This window comes from Phoca vitulina, unplaced genomic scaffold (assembly GCF_004348235.1).
Source record: "Phoca vitulina isolate PV1807 unplaced genomic scaffold, GSC_HSeal_1.0 scaffold1, whole genome shotgun sequence".
Classification (NCBI taxonomy): Eukaryota; Metazoa; Chordata; class Mammalia; order Carnivora; family Phocidae; genus Phoca; species Phoca vitulina.
Window position 1 is genome coordinate 43,498,748 of NW_022589704.1, and position 25,748 is coordinate 43,524,495.

The following is a 25,748-nucleotide window of genomic DNA, read 5'->3' on the forward strand; positions in this document are numbered from 1 at the left end:
GTAAAAAAGGGGGTTCCTGAAAGGTCTTCCCCTTCATAGAGCATCACTCAAGAGACCTCTGAGAGCTGAGCCCTAAAACCCCGCAGGTCACACACGGGTCAAGGAAGTTTTAGGCAAATTCACGGAAGAGTGGCCCCTACCTCCCACAATTTCCACCCTGGCCCAGAGACTGACGGGACTGGGCGGCCCAACCGCCTCAGGGAAAGACGAGACCCGGAAGCCCTGAGGCCCGGAGGGGCCGGGAGAGGCCGCGAGAGGGCTACCGGGAGCCCCACGGGCCTCGGCCAGCCGTGCCCTACAGCCAACGGCTAACGCAGAAGCTTCGTGCCGACTCTTCCTCCGCGCCGGGAAGGCGGGGCCTCCGCCTTTCCCGCGTGCGGATCTCGCCGCCCCCTTATCCTCCTCGTAGGCCCCGCGCCATTTCTGCTACTAACAGCCGAACGGGCCCCCAAAGGCTCGGGCCGCGGCTGAGCGGCGCGGGGCTGGTCTCGGGCGGGATGCGGCCGCCCCCGGGGCGGTGGTGGCTGCTGCTGTGGCTGCCGCCATTGTCCACACTGCCCGCAGGCGCTGTGCGCGGAGAGGAGGAGGAGGCGGCGGCGTTGTCAGGTAACCGTGGGCTCCGGCGGCGGGCGCGCGCCCGCGCGCACCCGCTCCCGGCTCCCTGCGCTCACCCGCTTCCCCGGCGCCCCGCCGACGCTCTCCCTGCGCCCCGGCGGCGGCGAGAAGCAGGGAGCCGGCTGGGCGCTGCCTCGTTCCCTCAGGCTTACCCCGCGGGCGCGGCCGGCACTCACGGCAGGCCCAACCTCCCTTTCCGCCTACTTGGGCTTGCTGGTCTCTTTGGTGGCACTTGGACATTTTTATGATTTTAGTAGAAGCAACCGCGAAGTTCAGAGTCTAGCCCGGTTCCCTCGTTTACAGAAGCAGCAACCAAAGCCCACACGTGGTTTGATTTGTCTGAGGTCACACAGCTAGTCACTGACCCTAGTCTCCCGACTTTCAACACAGGACTTTTGTATGGTACATCAATTTATGTTGAAAACCTCACTATTTCTCCCTATAGCTATTACTTTGGACTCAAGACAAAAGAGGGTATGAGCTTTGGCTTTAGAGTTAGACCGAAATCCCCGGGCCCCTGACCAAGTCACTCTACTGGTCACATATAAAACAGATAATATCTGACAGGACTGTTGCAATGTTTAACGTGTGCACAGTGTTGCACAGGAAACAAGAAATGGTAGCTGCTCATAGTGTTGTTATGGCCTATACGTGGAGTGCTCTCAAGATCCTGGCACAGAAGGAGGAGTCAGGAGTTCTAACTCCAGAACTGCTACTAATATGCTAAGACGTTAACGTTTCTGCAACAACCCCCCTCCTCCCCCCCCCCCCGCATAAAATCCTTTAAAAGATTTCCTGGAATTTTTGTCCACCAACTTCTCTTCATCTCATTGGCCACCTCTGTTTGCAAGGGAGGCAAGCAAGTGTGGTCTTTTATGCTGGGCATAGCACCTCCTCCAGTGAAATCAGGGTTCTTTGTCTAAGGATGAAGACAACGATCAGATTCGGCCAGAGCTGCCAACTCATGGGAATCTTGCAGTGAGTTACACTTTGGAGAACTGTTCTGTACCAGTTTTCATTGAACAGACATTTGTTGGGTGTTTACTAAGTGCTAGGCAGTGTTAAAAGTGCTTTAAATTATTTATTTAATACCTATAATAGCCCTCTGAGGGTAAGTACCATTAACACACCCATTTTATAGACGAGGAAAGGCAAGCTTAGTAGGGAGAAATGTAACCAGTCTATACTAATGAGAAAATAAATTACAGATGGGTCTAAGAAGGAGGGTTTCTGAGCATGGCAGCAGCCAGAAAATTGTAAGTAGCCCTGGACCAACACCCAGAACCTTGACTTCTAGACATTCATTACATGCCCCCACCCACTTGTAGAATTACCTTGGTCCGGGTACATAATCTTTATGGACCATGGTTTTCTGGTCAGTAAAATAAAGTTGTTCTGTTGCGGAATGGTTTCCAGTATTTTCCTCACCTTTTTATTTCCTTCTGTTAACCCAATATTTCTCATGTTTGTGTTACAACATTTGGTGTTAACTATGACTTCTTCTATTTTGTTAACCAGAGAGCTACATAAATGCTTATCAGAACTACTGTTCTGCCCAAGACATGCAGGATGTACACTGAATTGATAAAATTCTAGCCCAGAGCCAAGAAAAATGGCAACTTATGTAGCCTTATAGCAACTCTTGCCATTCCAGATATGCTTTATGGGACAGGCTGTGGAGATCCTGTGGTGTCCCAGTGACACCACATTGGAACCTCTGGACTAGACTAGGTCTAAGGAACACTGCTGCTCTAAAAGTGGTTTTATGAACTGAGATCAAACAGCTGGTACTTCCTTTCATAATAGGGCCCATTTATAACATGAGAAGCTTGGATTAGATGATACTTAACTGTTGTAAAATTGTGTCTTGAATGCACACACCCTTCCATAAAATAGAGAACATCCAGAGCCAGGCCAGCTTTCTGTCATCCTATTTGGAGGAAAGTCAGAGGCAAGTGACACAGGAGAGGCAGGTAGTTGGCTGGCTAAAAGGAAGAGTTATTATTCATAGTTTGCAGCCAAGGGGAGAGGACCCTAGAAACCATGTGTTGTCTTAGGATGTAGTTGAGGCCACTGCATTGAATTCCCAGGCTTGAACTATGTAGCGATAGGCCATTTGAAAATCACAGCTTTCACATTCATCTATGGAGAAGAAAAATCAGTCCTTGAAGTTAAAATCAGTCTGAATGTGCATCAGCATGTGCTAATTTCAGATTCATTCTCTGTGCACATTCTTGGAGAAACAAAAATCAAGATTTATATTTAAGTCTGGCTAAAAAAACTAGCGTTAATAGAAAAGTTACCATCTAACTTTGGTGCTCCATGCTAACTCCTTTGAAAATGCAAATTTACAAATAATACCTAGAAAAATCCTTCCTTTGCACTTTCAGGAGCTAAGTTTTGTTGGTTTTTGCTTTCTGTTTTTATTTTTTTCCCTCTCCTTGTCCCAAAAGAAAAGCAGTAATAGGCCAAATGGAGAAAATGGCAGTCTAATTTAATAAGTCATTTTATTATTCTATTATAGTTTCATCTGAAGATATTTTCTTCCCATATGAGGGCCATGTAAAGGTTAAATTTTTAGAAGGAACATTGCTGAAATATTTTTGTTAGAGGTTGTTTAAGATCTGCTAAGATTTGAGGAGTGTTTGTGCTTTTTATTTTTAGCATATTCTGTAAGTAGGTTTAAGTATTACCTGCCCTTTTCTGAAGTTTTGACTGAATATTTTTACCTTATGTATGACTAAATTCTTTAACTTAAATATATCCTTTTACATTTAGGAAAGCTAATAAATGACAAAAGCGGTACAAAGGAGTAATTTTAAATGTAATTTATTAGTTAAAGCAGGTGATAACCCATGTGTCCCTTTTTTATATAAGCTATGTAGTCTTAAAATTCGATTAATTGAATATTTATAAATTGAGTGCTATTTAAAATGAACTAAAGAATCTCATTGGGTAAGGTAACCCTGACTAATCCTTTGGTAATATAAATAATTGTGCTTTGTCTTAGCAGTTTGGGCATAATTGTCCAGAAAGTCAAAAGTCAGGTTTATTGCAGAATCAAGAGAACCTTCTGAGGACTGCAGGGAGTTACAGAAGGTGATGATCCTTTCATGGCTTAGAGATGCAGCCTTGTCAGGACTGGTCCTGCAGATATACCTAGGTGCTTAGGAGATGAGGCAGAGCTGGGATAGCCTACACTTCCAGATCTTTCTGGGATCAGGTTTGAGGAAGTGAATACCTAGGTTATGGGGCACCTTCTAGGGTGGAAACATATCCGACGTCACATGGAAGCAGTAGCTGTCCCTAGGCAGGTATTGTTTTCTTCTGATCAGATGAATGATTATTAGTACATTTTTCTGAATCCCTAGAAATTCCCTTCTGTTTTCTAGATTGCACTGTGAGGGGATTTTGTTGATATCATTGTGATATCTTTGGGTTTGCCTACATCTACCTCCAGGAAGTTCCATCTTAGCAGGATGAACCAGCGAAGACTGAGGTCATGTGAGTAAATGACCCCTGCAGAGATGCAGGCAGCTTCCCAGACTTCAGGGCTTGAACAGCTGATAGAGTTCAGATAAGCAGTCCAGCTGGCTACATCTTCTATTTCCCACCCTTAGGTTGGGATGGAGGAAGTAGAAACTGAATAATAAAATGTCTCTAGAAGAAGCCTAGATAACAATCTTGATTGTCGCAGTCACTGTCTTGTGCTTAGCCCAACTAGCCTATGGCTTAAGGTTTATATGAACTCACATGAAGCTAGATCTGTAGTTTCTTGTGGCTGTGAATTTCTAGTTCCTTGGATATTTAGGAGTTCTTATGTGGATTGAATGAAATTCATCTCTGAAGAAAGTTAATAACAATGAGGGTAACCAGAGGACACCATGAAATGCTAATACCTTGTCTGTTATGTCTCATGTATTGTGTAAATCTGACAACAACTTCACCTCAAAAGCCAGAGGCCACTCTGGAGAATTCCAGGGGGAACACTTTACAACATGCCTTTAGTAGTGTTTCCATAGGTATCAATATCAGAGCAGCCTACCTCCATCTGTACTTTACTTAATCCTATAGAGGACCGAGGAGAAATTCAGAGCAAGTTCCTTTCTTCTAACTGAGAGGTCCCTTATGCAGAATACACTGATGTACCATATATGAGTAAAACAAAAACAAGCTTCTTGTCTCTTGCTTCTCTCTGCCCTTCTGTGTCCGGGGAGGATAAAGAAGAAGGTCCCTAGCCCAAGGGATCTTCAGGATTACAGCTTTCAACCCTGTAGTTAAGGTATATTGATGATGGAGTAGGGTGAGGGGGAGATGTAGCCTGTGGGCTCTGTAGGTGGGATGTGACACAGGCTGGATAGGGTATCTGATTACATCAGGTTGCTTCAAGGGGGAGGGCCAGAGTGCACCTCCTTTTATGATGCTGACTGGTACTGAGCAGCCTTTTACAAAAGGCGAAAGATTTATAGATCTGAAGAGAAACCAGAGTATGAGCAGCCTTTTACAAAGATTGGCTAGGCTTTCATTGTCTCGGTTATGCATGCCCAAATAACCCACTAACCCTCTCAACTTATAACACACATACAAAAGACAGATATTTAAAGGCTGGGGATACGGTAATGAACATGCTGTCCCTAATTTTATGGAGAGACAGAATATAAAATAATAATAATATGAGGAAAAAATAAAGCAGAGTGAGAAGAAAGTGGGTGAAAGGGGTTGGAGTGTGCCATTTTAGACAGTAGGGTCAGAGAAGGCCTTCCTGAGAAGGTGACATTTGGGCAAACCTAAATTATCAGAAGGAGCAAACTCTGCCAAAATCTGGAGAGAGCAGATTGCAGGTCAAGGAATCAGCAAGTAGGAAAACTTGAGGCAGGAATGTCTCAGCATCTTGAGGATGGGAGGGCTGGTGTGGCCTGAGAGAGAAGGAAGAGTAGAGGAGAGAATGTCAGAGGTACTAGGTACTTGGAAGGGAGGAAGGATTTTATTATGGGTGCAGTGTGAAGTAATCAGTTTTGAGCAGGTAAATGATGTGCTCTGATTGATGTTTTTAAAAGATCTGTATGCTGATTGGAGAATGGGTTGCAGGGGAACATTGTAGGGGCAATTCTGGAAGCAGGGAAACCAGCTAAAAGGCTATTACAGTAATCCAAGTGCAAGGAGACTGGCTTGGATCACAGAGAAGCATTTACTTCTAAATTCAAATTATTGCGCTATACTTAAAGTACACCATCTTGCTCTTAGGAGTTACAGATATCAAATGACTTAGGAGATAGTCTTAGGACCAAGTGGAAAAAAAACTCATTGGAAGGCAGCATTTGTTTGCAAAGTTCAGGTCCCAGAAAGAGGATATTCCGTCACACCACTAACAAGAGGAGTAGTTCACTGTTCTTATGGGGATTGATTTCTCCAAGTAGAGGAGCCCACTAGGAGAGGCGACGCGGGGAGTAGCCCTGCGGCCACCCTTAAAAAAAGTGCCCAGCATTGAGCACAAGTGTGGTATTAGGAGTAAACCTGAAGAGAGAACTGGCTGGAAGTTAATGTTCTTACAGTGGTCTGAGGCTGCTGGGGTCTGTGGACGTGAGGCCTCCCCCCTTTCCCTGTCCTGTTGGAATGCATTCCCTTTCCAACAATAGGAATTCCTCTCTTTTATTGAGGACCCCCAGTGTAAAGTTGTCAACTCTCGCCACCTGGTGTAGCCCTGTTCCTCCTCGGAGACACCACAGGAGACTCTGCAGAGGCAGAACATGGGATACCAGAAGACTGGTCCACAGCCCTCCTTCCAGTCCTACCTCTGCTCTCACTAGCTGAAGGCTTTTAATGTGCTTTAGTTGCTCAGGTGCTCCCAGGTTCTACACTGCCTTTGACATGGTCTTTTCTACAACTAGCTGCCAGCCCTTGGATGTCCAGGAGTGCCCTCTCCCCTGTGTAGGCTGTGGCCAGGAGTCATTTGCATCTCAGATATACCCAAGAATTCGCCTCAGCATTGGTTGCTTTGTGTCGTCACACTGGTTCTGCATTCTCCTTTTGGTCTTGTATATAAACAGGCCATGCGGGGGGATGCATTTTTAATTTTTAGTATCCTGTATCTAGCAGAGCGCCTCTAGACCTTCCTTCACATGCCTTTTTGAGACCTGTCTCTTAGAATCTTGTATTTGCATCTCAGTCTCTCAGACTCAGCAAATTTGTTGGTATATTAAAAAAATACATGCATTTCCTCACAATTTAAGAGTAAAGATTAAATGATCTGACAGTGTCACGATGGAAATTACTGGATTCTCATGTGACTTTCCTGCTTTGTGTAGCTTCGTGACTTTTATGCAGTTACATCGGTGGGTATTCTCTGCTGTCTTCTCCCCAAGTCTGTCTCCACTTTCTCCAGTTGAATGCTTAGGATGCTTCTAGCTAGGACACGGACCTCTGTGGGCTTATTCAATATTATTCCCTAAATGGATGTAATTGTTGACTAGTTACTAGTTACTCAGTCTTTCCCCAACTTTGGTGTAGCAGGTTGTTCTAGCTTCATTGTGGGTTTTTCTGGAGCAGCTGACCATACTTTCCTTGGAGGAGATGGGGGATGGGCATAAGGCCCATTTCTCTGTGTGCCCATAGCATTCTCTGTGCCTGTTTCCTATTGACAGATGTAGTGGTGACACCCGATCCTGGATCCAGAAGAATTTATGACTTTCATCTCAGTTCACTTTTTTTTTTTTTTTTTTCCTCACAGAAAGTGATTTAAAAGCAATAAATTGCTTTTAGAACAAAATAAGATGCTTTCAGAACTTTTGTTAGTGAAGAAAAACAGCACTTGAAAACTTTTCTAAAACATTATTTTGTGAGCTGATGGAAGTAAGCACTTCAACATAGAACACTTGCCCCTTGCAACTGTGTGGAGCCGGAGCTGTCGGTTCGATAAAGCTAACCCCTTAGGAGCGGGGCTCGTGCTTGTGGCGGCTGTTCCAAGTGTCGGGTCTGACCTCCTCGCCCTGACGCCTGCGGAGCTCTGCTCCCTCCGGCACCCACTCACGGCTCTTCCTCACCACCCCGCACCTCACAGTCCTGTAGGGGATCCTATGTGGGAGACACGCCTCTGACGAGATGGATCGAGCGGCCTGGCTGGTACCCGAACGAATCCAGGCAGGGAGCAATGAGTTAGGTGGCCTCGGATGCCCCTTCCGCCACAGAATTCCCCACTTTTGGACACCCTCTCCTCCTCCAATGATATGCCCAGGGGCCAAAGCCATTGTTTAGTAGGAGGGCAGGAGGTGAGAGACCACACTCCCTCACAGGCCTCTTTGTGGTAGATGACTGTGTGTTTAGGTGTGTTTTTTAGGCGTTGGCTGTGGGGCAGGCTGGGGGCCAAGCTACCTGTGGGGCAACGCAGGCCAGGATCAGCTCCTGAGAGCCTGGCACTATCCAAGGAGAGCTAGAGGCAGGAAACTTGCAACTACAGATGTCTGAGGCAGGAAAACAAGCCTGCCGGCGTGTGGCAGCCCTGACAGCCATCCTCAAGGGCGGATCTTGGCCTTCAGCACTGACTGAGGAGAAAAGGGCATCTCACTTCATTTTAAATTCAGATACAGAGGCAGCCACAGAATAAAATCAATCCCATTACTTTACAATTTTCTTATGCTATTTACCCTCTAATGAAGCACCTGTCTCTCCTCCTCTGTATATTATATGTAGGTATATGTATATTATATGTATATATAATATATATTATATATGTGTCATGTTGTGTTATATATTACTTTTATGTTACATATAACACACAAATGCACATATATTTATACACACAGACACAGATACACATATGTATCTACTTCTGTCTCCAAATTTCTCCTGTGCTGCAGACCTATCCATCTTCACTTAGTCCCACAACCAAAACTCAGTTATGTCCCAAATTGAACTCATCCCCCTCTCCCTGCATAAGCTTGCATCTTCTCCAATGTTCCTTATCTGGGTGAAGGGCCTCACCATCTCTCCACTTACCGAAACTTTCATGTCATCTTCTTGCTCTCCCTCATCTAATGAATCTCCAAAGTCTGTTGATCCCAGTCGTAAGTGGTCTTTAATCCCTCCTACCTAGTTCATTTCTTGCTAAGATTGCTTCAGTAGCCTCCTCAGTGGTTCTTCTACTTTCAGTGTTCTTCACCGCTAAAATTGCACGTTGCTTATAGAATGCTTTTTCTAAAACACAACTGTGTACCTATTGTTTCCCTATTAAACTGGTTATTCTCTGTTTGTTCCCACAGATCCCCATTCTCTGTCCTTCCTTCCCCGGCTCGGTGCCTGGAAGCTGGCATCTGTGGACTGTATCACCTGGGCTTGTTTGCCCTTTGGTTCCCATTGGGTTTGGCCAGTGAGAGGCCCTGATGGGAGGGCAGGAGAGAGAGGTTGAAGTAGTCATACCTTCATCCCACCATCCTACATTTTGGCAAGGTTTGCATCCCATTAGACTGTCCCCCGGGCTTCAGTAGCTCCAATAACATCGAGTCCTACCTTTGCCGTTTCAGGCCTAGGGATGTTAAAGGCTTCTGGCTGTTGTTGATGTCTAGGAAGTTCATGGTGCCTTAGTTTACAGTGTTAATGCCTTAACTCTGTCCACATCCTCACTGAACTCTTCAGTGAAACCCTCTGGAGTGTCAGCAGTTTCCTGCTGAGACTTTGATACCTAAAATGCTTCAGTGCTCTGCTTTCAGTGTGAAGTCCATACTCCTTAAAGTGGTAACCACTGCTTACCTCTCTACTGCAGATGTTGAAAGGTCCTCACGTATTCCCCACACTCTATCCCCACACTCCATCCTCAGTGAATGACTGAACAACTTCTGAGATTTCCCTCATCTCTGTGGTTTTGTACATACTCGCCACCCTCTAACCTGTCTTCTCTGTCTCATTGCCTCTGACTTATCCTTCAGTACTCAACTCACATTTCCTCTTTTCTAGGAAGCTGCCCCCAATTCTTGCCCTTTACTTCAAGATTGAAGTACCTGTTCTCTGTGTTCTTACAGTGCCTTCCATATATCATAAGAGTATTGACACTAGACTGTACTTTTTTGTCTGTCTTCTGTGGGTTGGAAAGACTGAGGGACTATAATTACCATGTAGAAGAATTCATTGGTTAGAGAATGTAAAAATAGCATTATTTTTGTGCATAAAAAAGAAAAAAAAAGATAAGATTCTGGGAACTTAAATATTCTTAGGAAATATATTCTCTTTTCCATCTCTCAGTTCCAAGGTGTAAAGCTCTAAAGGAAATGGATTTTATTAAAACTTCTAACTCAGACTGTTATTGCTACAATCAAAATTCCCAAGTGGAGTGGAAATACATGTGGTCAACTATACAGGTAAGAGCCTACATTTAAATCATGTCTTAGGAACTGAGAATTAAAATGTACTATTTCAAGAATAAAAAATAGCTTTTATATGACACAGAGCAGTGTATCAGTATGAAAGCTGATTTGGGAATCACATAGAGTGGAAGGGAAAGGGACGTGTGGAAGGGAACATTAACTCTTCATACTTTCTGTCAGCCCTTCTCCAAACCACTCCAAATAAATATGGTATCTAAGTGAGCACAGTGTGCTTGCTGTTCAGACACAACTCAAGACAACACCCTCTCTCCTACTTTCTAAAATAATTGCTGTCCCAACTGCTCTCTGATCCCAGGTATGGCCAAGGTAATAGTTAATCTCAGTAGCCTAGTACCTTCCTTCATTCAGCACTTAATATATTTACTAAGCACTTGCTAAGTGCCAGGAACTACTATTATAGGCTCTTAGGATACATCCATATCTTAGGATCCTAAAACAGATCCCAGCTCCTGTGATGTTTATACTCCTAGGGGTAGGGGATAGGCCATAAATGTAATAGAGAAGAAAATTATAAAACAAGTAAGTGCTATGAAAAAAGAAAATGTAAAGTAGGTGGAATGCGGGAGGTGGGGAGCAAGTTACAGTATAAAAAGAGTGGTCAGGGTAGTTCTTGTTGAGAAGGTGATAGTTGAGAAAGATTTTAATGAAGTTAGTGAGTTACCAAGATAATATACCAAGAGAGTGTATTCTAGGCTGAAGGAAAAGATAAGACAGCATATCAGAAGGCACATGATGTTGATATGTACTATTACTGATAATATACACCACTTTGATCACCTGGTTAAGGTGGTATCTGGCAGTTTACAATTTTACCACTGTAAAGTGACCATTTTGCCCTTTGTAATAAGTATTTTGAGGAGGTAATTTGAAACTATGTAGATATCCTTTTCCTCATCAAACTTTCACTCCCTAGTTTTATCATCCATTGATGATGCTTGCATGAATCAATTATCATCATGATGTTTATCAAATGGTCATTTTCTAATTCCATTATTCTTTCGACATTCATCAGCACTCTTCAATAAGGAGGAGTTTTTCCTCCTCCAGTTTATTTATATCCACATAGTATTACAGATTGCAAATTGATTCAGTGGATTATAATCCATTACCTCATTATTTATTTTGACATTCAAATTGTCCTAGATTTGGCCAGTAGGAGCACCTTCAGAGTAGCTCATGTGTCCTTTTAATTTGTACCTATCATTTGAGCATCTTCTGGCAAACAAGATGTTCCAGGCTTATCTCATAATTTCTTAAACCCAGCTCTGGAATCATACATTTTTTCAAGGAGCATTCAGAGTTAGGTGTGTTTATTAGTGCTGGGATACCATTGTCATATGTGTAGACACAGAAACATATACACCCATACACCTGTGCACATATCTATTTCTGTCTCTCCATCTGTTGAGAAACATGAGTTCTGATATCTTCCATACTACTGGGTTCATTCTAATCTCTCTCCTTGCCATATTTGTAACTTTTTTCTCTGATGGGGGAAACTGGTTTTCATTATTCTCAATATATTGATTTATTTGTCTAATGCTAGAATAATAATTTGTCTATTATTTATTTGTCAATATTTGTTTAGAGTGTGTTTTACCTCTAGTTTAAGAGTATATAGTCTAGGGGCACCTGGGTGGCTCAGTTGGTTAAGCGACTGCCTTCGGCTCAGGTCATGATCCTGGAGTCCCTGGATCGAGTCCCGCATCGGGCTCCCTGCTCGGCAGGGAGTCTGCTTCTCCCTCTGACCCTCCCCCCTCTCATGTGCTCTCTCTCTCTCATTCTCTCTGTCTCAAATAAATAAATAAAATCTTTAAAAAAAAAAAAAAAAAAAAAGAGTATATAGTCTAAATACTGTGCTCCAGAATTAGGTTAATTTATTCCCACACACCCTCCTTTAATATGGTTATATTATTCATTTGAAATATATTGGGTTTTATTTGTTTCCATTTCCATTTGAAATATATTTGTTTTTATTTGTTTTCCCAGGGTTTTTCCCTATCTTAGTTGATCTTATTATCATTTATTAGTAGGTACGGTATTAATATGGTTTTAAATCACAACTCTGTGCAGAAGTATTCTCAGAGAAGTGTCACGCCCCCTCATTCCTCTACCCATTCCTACCAAGCCCTTGTGGGTAGTCAGTCTTACTAGATTCTATGTCTTTCCTGTGTTTCTGTCTGCAAAATGAAGCAGCGATGCATGTTTATAGACAGTGCTAAGGAGTGAGTTTAGATGGAGGACCAATAGATGAGCCTTGGGTCAGTCTTATATACAGGGAGGAGGAAGGAGCCAGCAGAGGAGAGAGAGAAGGAGCACAAGTGAAGATGTCCAGGAAGCTGCAGGAAGAAGGTATTACAAGGAGAAGGGAATGATCAGCAGTGCTAAATGCTGTTGATGGATCAAATACAATGACTGAGAATGAATTGGCCATTTGATTTAGCAACATGGAGGCCACTGGTGACCTTGTCAGGGACAGCCTGTTGGGAATGAAACACTCCATGATTGAAGAGGGTTAAAGAGAGAATGGGAGGAAAAGAACTGAAGATTGCAGGTATGGGCAACTTTTTAAAAGAATTTGTTTGCAATGGGAAGCAAGGGGATAGTTGGAGGGGAAAGTAAAGTCAAAAGAAGGCTTCCCCCCCCAATGGGAAAAGTATCAACATGTTTGTATGCTGATAGTGATGTAGGAAAGATGTTAAGGTTTGAAGTTAACAGCCAAGAAAGAATTCTTGAGACATCTTTGGTGCAAAAGGTGAGTTCATTAAAGTACGGCGACAGGACCATGGGCAGAAAGAGCTGCACTGAGATCATGAGCAGTGGCTCATTATATACTCTCAAGTTGGGAGGGGGTTAGGGACAGCGTAAGTCTCTCAGGAATTTTGGAAGCAAGGTTTCCAGGACCTTGAGAGGGCTAGCTATTGTTGGGAAAAGGTCATTTATTACTGACTAATAAAACCTGAGTCATGAGACCCTTCAGATGTATATTGGTGGGTCATATGCTTGGGGGATGATTGCCGACATGTATCTTGGGCGGTAGAGATAAAGGAAGTTTCCAAAGGAATTTTTATATGTTAAAATAGACTTACAGGATCCTGGGGGTTGGGCTAAGATTGCCTTTTGCCCTTAGCAAAGTATTAACATTGAGGCAGCTGAGTTTCTAGAGGAATGTCACTCTCCCTGTTTCAAGGACTTATCAGTGGGCTATAGGTAGAAAGGAAACTTAATTTTTCTTTTGCCTTTGTTTCCCACATCAATAGGATGGTCCAATAGAGAGGGAAGAAGTATTAGGATGTCCTTGAGTAGACAAAGGTGGATCTGATTCAGTGCCTTTAGAATCTCCTTTAAATCTCCTGTGTGGCAGAAAATTCCTCCCCACAGGCAGGAAGCAGAGCACGTGCCTGCAGGTGCCCACCGGTGGTTGGGTAATGGGATAGGAGCCTGTTGACATTGTCTTCTTCCATTTTCAGCCAAGAGTGAGGATGAGGAGGAGGTGTTGGTATTAAGGAAAGAAAAGCTGTGAAATCTTTGTTGAAGAGAGTGGAGAGTAGATAGGAATGTGTGGTATGATCGCCTGTAGCTTCAGGTCCCATTTCAGTTTCACACTCAGGGGCGTGTAGTCAGACAGCTGTGTGTCTATCTAGCACCATTTGGTGGTCAAAATGCAAGAGTGGAATGGGTGGAGAGTTGGATTTTGCAGGTGGGTGTGACAAAGCAAGAATAGCGCAAAGGAGTCAGGGGTACATGCAAGGGAATGATTTATAATCATTGATCATGGAATTTAGCTGGATAAGAAGGGCCTAAGGACGTCAAAGGGGTGAGGAGCAGGGGAAAAATGCTTGATCCATGGTGGGGTCAAAGGCTTCCTGGGTTCAGGGTCCTATAAGGGGCATGCTGGAAAGGTAGGTGTTGGTGGTCAGCCAGTGGGATGCATGAAACAACCTGTAGAGGGCCTGTAGTTTGGTAATGACAAGGTCCAGGGTGTGGCCATGGGAGTGATTAGCTGAGGTCAGGCAGAGGACAAGACTACAAGAGGAGAGGAGTTCAAGATGCTGAAAGTCAGAGAATAGGAAGGAGTTTGGTGTATATATTGTGCATATTGAATCCCTGAGAAGTATGACAGGAAAGAGAGAGAGAGCAATAGTGAGCCAGGAGCTAACATCCAAGAGAAATGAGGGTAGGTAGTGGGTTATATCACCTGATGCTCGAGATTCAGAGCTGGTGATCTCACTCCCCTTTTCTGGCTCACCTTACTCTTGAACAAAGAAGAGTATGAATAGAGAGGGACAGACAAAGGCAGCAGCACAATTGTCATTTAATGATCACTGACTGGATTGTCACTGTCTGCTTGGTACTGTAGCCAGTACTTTGTTGTGAGACTTGAATAGGACCCGTGGTTGGATTCTTCTTCAGAGGGCATGGGGAGAGAAGCCTGAATTACATATGCGCAGCTGATCCAGAGGAAGTGCTTTTTCTCAAACACAGTAGACAATGGTAGAGATAATAAACCCCATTATAAACCAAGTAGTTTGCCACCTATTACTTTCTGCCATCCTTTTTCCCATGTCCCTTGGCCATATGACTTGCTAGAAGAGGGAGTTAAATCACCTACAACTCGAGGGAAGAAACATCCACTTTGCAAAGTCTCTGTGCTGCTCCAGTATGTTCAAACTAAACACAGATCTGTAGGTCCATCGCTGGGATCCCTGGAATTGTGTACATCTGACTGTCTGTTCTTTACTCCATTATCTCGGGCTTTCTTTACTCCTCTGCTCATGATTTTAAGGAGCTTATGAGAAGGAGCTTATGTGTTTATAGATTTGTTTGTTCTTATTTTATAGGTGAAAATTACCAGTTCAGGCCTGCTCAATATTGTATATATCACAGAAAGACATAATTGTCAGTATCCAGAAACCGTTATATCTTTTATCAAATGTATGATTCATAATTTTTGGACACCAAAGGAGTCTAATGAAATAACCATAATCATCAATCCATATGGAGAGACCATGTGCTTTTCTGTGAAGCCTGTCAGGAAGATATTTTTCTATACAATTAGTGTGAATCGAAACAGTAAGTCTTTTTCTGATTTTCTGGATTTAGTTTTTCTGGAGTGACATTTCAATAAATTGACTTTTCTCTTTTTTCACTAACTACATTGACACAAAATCTTTGTTGTGTGTGTCTTTTTTACTCCAGTTGTAGATTTCAAACTCTTCCTTGTGTTTGTGGCAGGCATTTTCCTCTTCTTTTATGCAAAGACGTTGAGTCAGTAAGTATCCATTTTTACTTTCTTAATTTTGTGAATTATCATTTATCCTTTTAAAAAGAGGATAGGACAATTTTGACCCTATGTTAAATATTTCCGTACTAGCTTGTAGTTCTTGCTTTAGGTTTTACAAACAATAGGTCTAAAGATAGTGCTTGAAAGGCCTTTAAAAACTAGTAACAGTACACATGATATGTATGTATATATTACAGAGTGCTTTTACATGCATTATTTTGTGTTATGTATTAATATGCATTTTTAAAATCTGATCCTCTTAACAATTATGTAAGCTCTGTATTATTGTTCTCATTTTATAGATGAGAAAACCAACATTCATCATCACATGACTAGTTCTTGCTAGGGCTGAGATTTATACTCAGGTTTTCTGATGCCAGATGCCTTGCTCTCTCTATTAGATTCAAGCTGTCTCCAAGATTCGTGGCTCTGATACACAAGGTTGAATTTAACAAGTATCTGACTCTTGGATAAACATATTATCCTGATATTTTGTGTATTACAACTTCTCTCATGAAAAAGGAGTCTTTTTCCAGTAATATTTTACTTCTTAGCTTGCTATTCTTAATATTGTTCATCTTTCTCGTAGTATAATTAAGTGTGTTTAATGTAATCCGTGGCCTTTAGAAACCCAATGTTAGTTACATAGCCTGAAGAGTAACGCTTGGATTCAGAGGAACTAGGCTGCAAGCCTGAATCCTCCAGTTGGCAGATACTCACTTGGGGATGGTCTTTAACTTTTTGGTGCCTTTGTTTTCTCCTCTGTGAAACTTAGACATGGATAGCCGGTTCACAGGGCTGTTGTGAATGCATGCAGACCAGCATCTGCTACATGTTAGGTGCTCACTAATTCCTCTTGCATCAGATTCTAAACATAGAAGGTAACTCAGACATTTTGTTTTGAGTTAGTGGCAAGCTATTTACCATAAACTTCAAGTACAGGCTTCATTTTTTAACAGTATAGGATGTAATTAAAGCTATCTTCTGAGTTTTTCTCCTTAGTATTCTTTATGGCTACTGTCATCAGGTCAAACATGGTTTTAATACTGAAAGTGCTGCTTAGCATTTAAATGGCTTTTATCTGCTTGTCTTGACAGAAGTCCTATTTTCTTTTACTCTTCTGGGACCGTGCTAGGTGTTCTAATGACCTTAGTCTTTGTCCTGCTGCTGGTGAAAAGGTTTATTCCTAAGGTAGGCATACTGTGTATAAATGAATAAAAGAGGGAAACCATGATCTCATAGAACTGAAAAATTGATCAAAGTTAATTCACATTGATTGTGACAGTTCCTAATTCAGACTGTATTTCTGCGTTGTATAAACTGACTTTAAAATGTATCTTTTTCTAGAGATTCCATTTTTATTTGTTATTATATATACCCTAAAGTAAGTATTAAGTTTTGATGATAATTTTTTTGAGACCCTTTTACTTTTGGGTAATACAGTTTTCTTATGAGTGGCAGGGGACTGACCTATGCTGAGTAGAAATTTGTCTCGTCTTAGCAGAGCTGAGGAATGTTGTGATGCTGAACCATCAAGGCCTTGAATACCTACATTGCTACACATGGGGATTTCTTCATTATTATTAGTTCCCAAAACACCTTTAATGAAAGAGAGCTCTGCACTTAGTTGAGGATAAATATTAGTTCATGATGATAATGTTGCAGATACTCTGATTAAAGCTTGCAACACTGGCATTATTTTGAGATAAATTTCTTCTTTGAAACAGTGCTTTTCCAACTTTAATGTACTGAGGATCCTATTGAAATGCAGATTCTGACTCAGAGTCTGCCATGGGGCCTGAGAGTCTGCATTCCAGCAAGCTCCCAGGTGATGCTGATGCTGCTGGTTCATGGACCATAACTTTAACAAGACTCTAGAGAGTATCTTGAATTGACTTCAATGCAATTTGATGTAGAAGTTTCTAATACCAGGGGTTTATTTGCTTACTCCTATTTTTGTGAGTGAATGAACCAAAAACTGTCATTTATTTTCTTCCACACACAGTATAGCACCTTTTGGGCTCTAATGGTTGGTTGTTGGTTTGCTTCAGTTTATGTTGTGTGCCGATTGATGGAGGATCTGAAGTGGCAATGGCATGAAAACAGAATATATATATTAGGTAGGTAATTTTTTAAAAATATGTCCTATTATTGGTAAAGCTGAAAAGTACAACTGGAGATCTTCTTTGGAAATGTTTCTCTCTGGCATCTAAATTTTCCTTTTGAACTAAGGAGAAGTGCTGTTAAAAATATTTTATTTTATTCCCACAGTTGATGATTTCAGTTCATTAGATCTCATTTTAGACTGTTTTCCCTATGACATCTTTCTTTTTCTGTACTAATGATCAAAAGAGCACAAAAGTATTTGTCTCTTTTGACTGCTTTTATGCTATTGAATTGTGGTTAAGCTCTAACCAGATCTAACTTGTAATGAAAAAATTTCTCTGAAATGTGGCTCTTTCTTTTTCTTAATGTACTCAGCATGAAAGGTGAGAAGTTCTAAATATAAATGACTAATGAAAACTTGAATTTTCAGAAACAGGCTATTAAGAAACCACTTGTTCTTATTTCATGTAACCAAAAACAACTTTTTAAAATTATTTATTTGTTTTAATTGGGAAATAATGGAGAATGGGAGGATCAGTTTTCTCCTAACCCCTTAGCACCAAATTTTTCACATAAGTCCACCCACCCAAAACAAAAGCAATCAATTTTTTGTTTTCCTTGAAGATTTTGTCTTTAGCTCACTCTCCTTTTTTTGATTAAAAAAATGTTTTTTAAAGATTTATTTATTTATTTATTTGAGAGAGAAAGAGTACATGCACAGGCAGGGGGAGGGGCAGAGGCAGGAGAGAAATCCTTAAGCAGACTCTCTTTGAGCACGCAGCTGGACAGGGGACTCAACTGCGGAGCTCCATCTCAGGACCCCGAGATCATGACCTGAGCCGAAATCAAGAGTTGCCCGCTTAACCAACTGAGCCACCCAGGCGCCCCTATGATAAAGTATTTTTAAAGTAAATTATAGATATCATGGTATGTTCCCTTAACTACTTCAGTAAGCATCTCTAAAAAACAAGAGCATTTTCCTCTATAGTTAAATAACTGTTAAATCTAAAAAAATAATAATTACATAAATTACTCAGGTCATGTTTAGATTTAATAGGCGTCCTTGATGGTTGGTCTGTATAAGGGTAGATATAGTCCGGAACCATATTTTGCATCTACTATGTCTTGTAAGTCTTTTATAATCCATAACAATTCCTTTTTTCATCATAGCGATATGCTGAAAAGACCAATCTAGTTGTCTTATAGAGTGTCCCACTTTCTGGATTTCTCTAATTACTCCTTTGCGGTATAATTTAACTTGCTCCTCTCTCCCCTGTATTTTCTGAACTGGAAATTAGACCTTGAGGCTTGCTTAGATATGAATGAAACACTTTCGGTGGAATACATAAGAGGAGATGTGCGTTTCACATTGGATCCCAGCAGGAGATGCAGAATATCTCATTACCCCACTGTTGTTAGTGCAGAAACTGAGCACTGCACTAGCGGGTGCAGCCTGATCCCTCCACTATAAAACTGTATTTTCCTTTTTTAACTAGAAAGTAAAGATAAAAAATAGAGTTTGTAGCCAACTGTGACATATGCTGAGGCTTAAATTCTGACCAAAGCAACCATGATAACATTTGTCCATCTAGGACTCTGGACTAAAAAACAGATATATATCATAATAATTTATTATTAAATATCCTTAATTATTACGGAAGGCAGTGTAGTATCTCACATGGAAGGAATAACTATCCCTCTATGTGTTTTTCAATCTTACTTCTTCGGAAAAATAAGTCCTAAATATGAAGGCTTTCTGATACGTTCTTAGCTTAAGTCAAGGCTGTGCCAGGATTTTTCATACAACTTTTCAAGTTCAAATTTTCAAGTTCTTCTGCTTTTTTACAGGCTATGTCCTAATGGTGGGATTTCTCAGCTTTGCTGTTTGTTACAAACACGGGCCCCTTGTTGACGAAAGGAATGTAAATCTTCTGACGTGGACACTGCGGTTCCTCGCCCTGCTCCTGATCTATTGTGGGGTCACCGTGCCCCAGTACTCATATGCACTTATGATCCTCATCCTGTCCTCCAGGAGTCTGCGCTACCCATTGAAAGCATTCAGTTATATGAGGTGGTGCGTATCTTTTTTGCCTTGTAAATTGGACATTTTGATCTCTGATTTTATTTACTGTTTTGGTAAGTTTCTTGCACGTGTCATATTTTGTCTCATAATTAACTACATTTCATCTGGAGATTTGAGAGAGGAGGAGGAAAGAGAACGTAAGCATCGAATCCCATCTCCATTTCTAGTCTTCGTTAATCTTTCAGAAGACTTCCCCCAATTACTAGGTAATTACAGGTCACCCAGAATTCACTGAAATTAGTGGCGCACTCTGGGTTGCCTAAAATTTCTACTTTCATTCTACATTTCCTTTCATTAGGGCCCAAGATTGCTTTAAAGGTATTTGTTGTGCTTATGAAATAGAGCTAGAAAAATAATTGAAAGGTATTATTTCTGTTTAGGACTTTTTTTTAGGTTTTAAGTTAAGGCTTAAGCCCTTTGAAAATACAGAAAGAGAGATGAGGTAACTTCTATTGCCACAGCTTTATTATGTCTCTCCTTAGTCATTGAGTTGAACACCTGTTTTTGTGTCAGGTGCACAAACGAAGGGGATAGTTTCTTCCCTTGGTGTGTACTTGTTGAGACAGCAGCATACATTTCTGTATCTTTGAAGTGTTAAGATGTACCTCTTCAGGGACTGTGGCACACAGAGTTCAGGAGAGTTCCTGAAGAAGAAATTACTAGGCTGAATCTCCGTGAATTAAAACAGCCAGGTGAATAAATGTGGAAAGGACTTTCCTGACAGGGAGAAGGCCCAGTCTGGTAGCATCATGAGGCTGGTGAGCAAGGTGGGCATCAGCAAGGTTGTGGAGGCATCACAGGCTGTGTTAAGGAATCTAGTCTGATCCTGTACATAGTGGAGGCCAGAAGCCATTATGCATTTCAGTCAGCATTCTCTGCCTGCTGCTTAGACTGGAGTTATAAATCCAGTTGCTTGGGGCTGGTACTGAGTGGGTGATGCTGAGCAGGGGTAAGGCAGTGGGGCCATCATGAGGACTGTGGGAAATTCTATAGCGCAGCCTCATCAGAAAGGGGGCAGTTACTACTCAGCTTGAGCTGATTGTTGCCATGTAGGAATATGGGCCCTGCCTTGCCAGATCTTCTGTTTTTTGTTTGTTTTTTAGAAAAGCTAGGAATATGGATTTGAATGTGAATTGTTATTATCTTTAAATATTGGTAACTAATCTGAAAGTAAAAATACATTCAACAGTCAAGATCAAAGCAGAGACCATGAACCTCCCTGGGTGGCAGGATGTGGCCCAACTGCCTTCTGGCACAGAGGGTGTATATAACCGGGAGGCCCCGAGGGTGCAGGAAAGAGGTGATGCAGGCAAGAGGTGATGAGGGCCTAGAGTCAGGCAGTGAGACAGTGAGGCAGTGAGGGAGTTAATAAATATTTATGAGGCAAACCTAGCTGAGAGGAAGGAGACTCTGGTAAGTGGTAGTTTATGGATCTGGGACTGCATATGTAACCGTGCCACAGTGTTAAAAACGTACCAGTGACAGGACAGGGCCCTTGTGCAGAGAATGTTGGCAAGGCTGAAAGGCAGCAGGGCTGGGTCAGAGGGGCTGCTGTGACCAAAGAGCTCTCTGCCCTGAGAGGCCAACGGTGACTGGGATTACCAGAGGTCCCTCTGCTAGGAGGAGACTGGCCAGTCCACATCTCCCAGGCCTCCGGCCCTTCGCCAAGCTTGTGGCTTGAGGAACCCAAGATAGAATTTGGGCCTCTTTGCCTTTAAACATCCAGCTGCCCTGCCAAATGTAAAGTGTGTTCTGTTATCTGCATGATGGTCCTTCTGGGCACTTGCTGTGCATTCTGTTAACATGAACTTAATACAATGTTTTGTAACTTCCTTAGCTTTTCATTTTGCTAGTGAATAATTACGCGAAGAACAACAGGAAAAAAACAGGAACATGTAGGTTAAATAACAAACCAGAGAAATAATACCTTGATTTGTATAGTATTTTAGTTTTACAAAGAGCTGTTTGAATATATCCTAGTATATGGTAGCTACTCTCTTAATTGTCCTTGTTGAACTCTCACTATAGGCCACTAACTGTGCTAAACACTTTACATAAAATATCTCATTTAATCCCTACAATGACCTCATGAGGTAGATGTTATTGCTTTCACTTTGTTCATATGAGCAAAGTGAGGCTCAGAACCATTAAGGAAATGCCTCAGTTGACAAGTCAGTGGATAAACCTCAAAGCCAGGACTGTGTCCCAGTCTTCTGTGCAGAGACCAGAGGTTTTCCTCTAGGGAGACCAGGCTAGGTATTCAGAAAAGGAGAAGGAAATAATGTCAGTGGTACCCCAATCTGACTCCTTACCACCACACAATCTTTAAAAGTTTAAAGGTTTTTCAGGTCCCAACCCTCAAGAGAATATATGTTTAAACCACCTCCTGGTAATTCTTATACTCATGTAGATTTGGGAATCTCTGGTTAAGTTAAATTTTAAACCACCCAAGAATATTTTTAAAAACTCATTGATAAATGTAACATATGTGTTAATACCTTATCATCATTGCCATTTTTATGAGATTCTTCCCTTTAGGACTTTTCCTGATTGGAAAAAAAAATTCCAGTATGAGCCCCTTAGCATGTAGCAAAGGAGGAGTTATTATAAATTATTGTACATAAACCATCCTTGTACAATAATTACTCCTCCTCTCTAGGATTAGTCAGAATCTCCACCACTAGGTGGAGGCGATATCCCACAAATCCTCCCTTCTTTTTTTTTTTTTTTTTTTTGGGCTAGCAACTAAGTGGTAATTGATTCTCCCAGGTCTCCGCATCTCAAAGAATTGCTTCCATTAGTGCCCAAGATAATGAGCAGACCAAGCATAAAAGAGCCAGACTTTTAATGGTCTGATTGTGCAATTAAAAATCACTGAGAAGAGAAATACAATTAATATGTCTATCAGAAATTGAGCCTCAAATTCCTAGGAACATAATTTAGGATGGTCCAGGAAGAAAGGAAATGTACTGTTCGGTCCAGACAGTGCATGTTCTCTATACCTCAGTCGCGCTAAGAACCATGAGAGTACGGTGTGATATCAAGGAAGTTAAGTATTACTGTTCCTTTCTAAGAAATGATTTTTTATAAATCTTAAGGTTTGAATTGAGCAGTCAAATATGACCAGGAATCTAGCAAACCATGCCACATGTTTTAGGAAAATGAAGAAATGGTTTACATCAGAAAAGCTGGTGGTTAAGTATCTTACTGAAGACGAGTACAGGGAACAGGCGGATGTGGAAACGAACAGTGCCCTGGAGGGGCTGCGCCGCGCCTGCCGCAGGCCTGACTTCCCCGCGTGGTTGGTCGTCTCCAGACTCCAGGCTCCCAACAAGTAAGCCCTGCTCAGCTGCTTGGACCAAACGTGCGTTAGAATGAGTGTGAAAATACTGTGGTAGTTTGTTACACGTACTTCAGACTAGGAACAATGTGGGTTCTGCTTTTTCTTCAGTGCTCTGACTTGGAGGGAACTGCTAATGTCAGGACAGATACTTACTGACGTGTTTGATAGGGAAGGTCAGAAAGATCACTTACAGGTGGGAAGTTACCGCTATGGAAGATCTTTTCAAAGTTTATCAAGAAAGACATCTTTGCCCCAACATCTTTTTCCTTACTTCTTTGCCTTCGTCATAGCTTTATCCAAATAACAGTGCCCTCAAATTAAACATTGAAGGGGGAAAGTATTGACATACTGAAATGACAAATGAGTAATGAATCAAATAAAGAAGAGAGAAGGAATTAGAAAACAGGAATGGGTATGTTTGGCAGCACTCGGTGCTTGTAGGTCTGCCTGCTTCTCTGTTCTTTCCCTGAATATCTCTAGAAGGATCACATAAGCCGTTGCATTTTTACATCCAGTGTATAAATGCTGTTCTCTATTGCCATAAGTCAAATTTAATTAAAGAGGATAAATAGCAAGAGAACGTGTTATCTTCCAAATAAACCTTTCTGTGATAACATTATTTAAAACAAAAAAATACTTATTAGATTTGCAGACTTTGTTCTTGGAGGAAGCCACTTGTCACCTGAAGAAATTAGTCTTCATGAAGAGCAATATGGCTTTGGGGGTGCCTTCTTGGAAGAGCAGCTGTTTAACCTGAGGACTGCCTGATGACCACCTGTGCATTGACTTCATTCTGGACAAGGAAATGGGTTAAGGGCGAGGGTCCTATTAACGTTGGCCAGAACTGTTCTAGGAACAGTGGCAAAAGCATTTATGGGAAGGAGTCATACTGGAAAGGAAAACTAAACTATATTGAAGATAACTTTTCATTCTTTGTGAGTTCTGCTACTTACTGTACTATAGGTAGCCATCAAGGTTCTGTGAGAGTCATTACCACTTTCCTTGAATGAAGATTTTCGTTAGGAACGGGGGAATCATGTTGATCTTCAAGGAGCCAGTTAACACAAACATCTGCCTTGTCAACACCAGGACATTAAATCTTCTCTTAACCCTCAGAACTTGTGTCAAAAGACTATATTGCTCTTCCTACATGTTATCAGTATAAGTGCTGGAAGAGATCTGAGATACGCTGGACCAGTGTATCCAAAGTATAATCCCCAGGATGCTAATAAGTGCTAGTCAGTAAAGGGATTCTGAGGTCATCTAAGATTGAGACAAAGTTAAACAAATGTACTGTAGGACTTCTCAGAGCCGTTAATAATACTAATGCACATTGTGAATCTCCTAAAGAGAAATTGTATGCAGCAGTTTCTGACTTAATTTGACCACAGAACCCTTTTTCATGAGATTAATACTCTTTAGAACAATTTGGAAAATACTAATGATGGCAGAATTGAGGTTTGGGGAGGTTAAATAACTTGTCCATAACTACGAAGCTATTAGAGGCAGCACTGGGACTAGAACTCCAATCCTAGTGTTTCCTACAACTCAGGGTTGTAGGAAACAACCTTCAGAGGTGAGCCTAGAGGCCATCTCCCGACAGCCTTGGGTTTCACCATATTGGTGACTTATTTTTAAATAATGGACAATTAGCTATTTGATAACTATGATAGAGAAGCATTTCCTAAGGTTATATTTTAAAGCTTGATAAGATTTTTATAGACATGTATAAAAGTTAGAAATGAGAATTCTGTAGTTTTTTGTATGTTGAAATTGAAGACATTTAACTTTTTGTGACATTTTGAGTTGACTCGTCCATTTTTTAAAATTGAGTTATATATATTTGTAACAGTTTCCTACAAAACAGATTTGTGATCTTTCTTCAGAGAACATATCCTTTTTTTCTTGATTCTCCAGAGTGAAATGAGGGACTGACTATGAACACTGACCCTGGGGAAAGAAGGCCAAACATAAAAGCTGAGAAAAGATGTGAACACAGCAAAACAATCCAAGGGTTAAGATGTGCTAAATTGATTCACTTTAAGAAACATAAACATAAAGAAAAAATAGTCTTTTTTTGCTGTGGTGGGTTTTTTATGCCTCTATTCTTTAAGAATGAGGACTCTCCTTTTACTAGAAGAAAGGATAAGGAGGAAGGACACATAGAGAACTTAGGAGCTGCTTTCCTGAGCCAAGTTCAGTAGAGTGTTTCTGAATTGTTGAATAAGAGCATGGTTACCGTTTGGAACTTTCTATGTTGATTTTCACATGATATTTCCTCTTGGAAACGGTGTGTCAGTGTTTTACAAGTTTCTCTTTTGGCCAGGTACCTTTTAATATTAGGAGCTTTGCAATTTTTTGTGAAATGCATGAAATTCAATCTGTGCTTTCACATAGACTGATTTCAAATACCAAAGAATCTTCCATTCACATTTATGATGATTGTGATGATGATGTTTTATAAGTATAAATGGTTCTAATGTCACTTTTGTTACAGTTTAATCTGATATTTTTATAATTAAATTTATTGCTGATATAAATGTATCAGATGTATTAATGCTTGTGCTCACCACATTCACCTCCCAGGAGGCGGTTTTTGACAGAATGTGTGAATAACATGTGAACAGTCAGCTGGAGTTCCCAGGGGCTGTCCCAGCCAGACCCCCTAGGGCTTACCTATGCCAGGTTGAAGACGTGCTGACTACAGAAGGAAGCAGCACCTCATGGGTCAAGCTAACCATCACAATGAAAGGAAAAGAACAAGATTGTTCCGGGATACTGTTTTTCATGTTTATTTTTAGAGGAAATCATGGATTTGTCAGTTTCTGTTATGTGAGAACTGTGAGAAGCTGAACAATTACAAGCATTACTTGTGATACATTTGGTGTGTTTCTGTTGTGTTCATTTGATTTGGGGTTTATTATAGTGCTTTATTACAGTTCT

General features: G+C 41.3%; 1 protein-coding gene and 1 non-coding gene across 2 annotated transcripts; one reads left to right on the top strand and one right to left on the bottom strand.

Annotated features, from left to right (window-relative positions):
- The first annotated feature begins 227 nt into the window (after positions 1–227).
- Positions 228–25,748, top strand: NEMP2 (nuclear envelope integral membrane protein 2). Its single transcript, XM_032406094.1, has 9 exons — positions 228–606; positions 9,847–9,962; positions 14,831–15,062; positions 15,189–15,261; positions 16,371–16,464; positions 17,279–17,393; positions 19,228–19,453; positions 22,620–22,796; positions 23,450–25,748. Exons 1-9 carry the CDS (start codon positions 498–500, stop codon positions 23,571–23,573), a joined length of 1,266 nt encoding a protein of 421 aa, XP_032261985.1. The 5' UTR covers positions 228–497; the 3' UTR covers positions 23,574–25,748.
- Positions 8,067–8,170, bottom strand: LOC116638242. Its single transcript, XR_004300670.1, has one exon.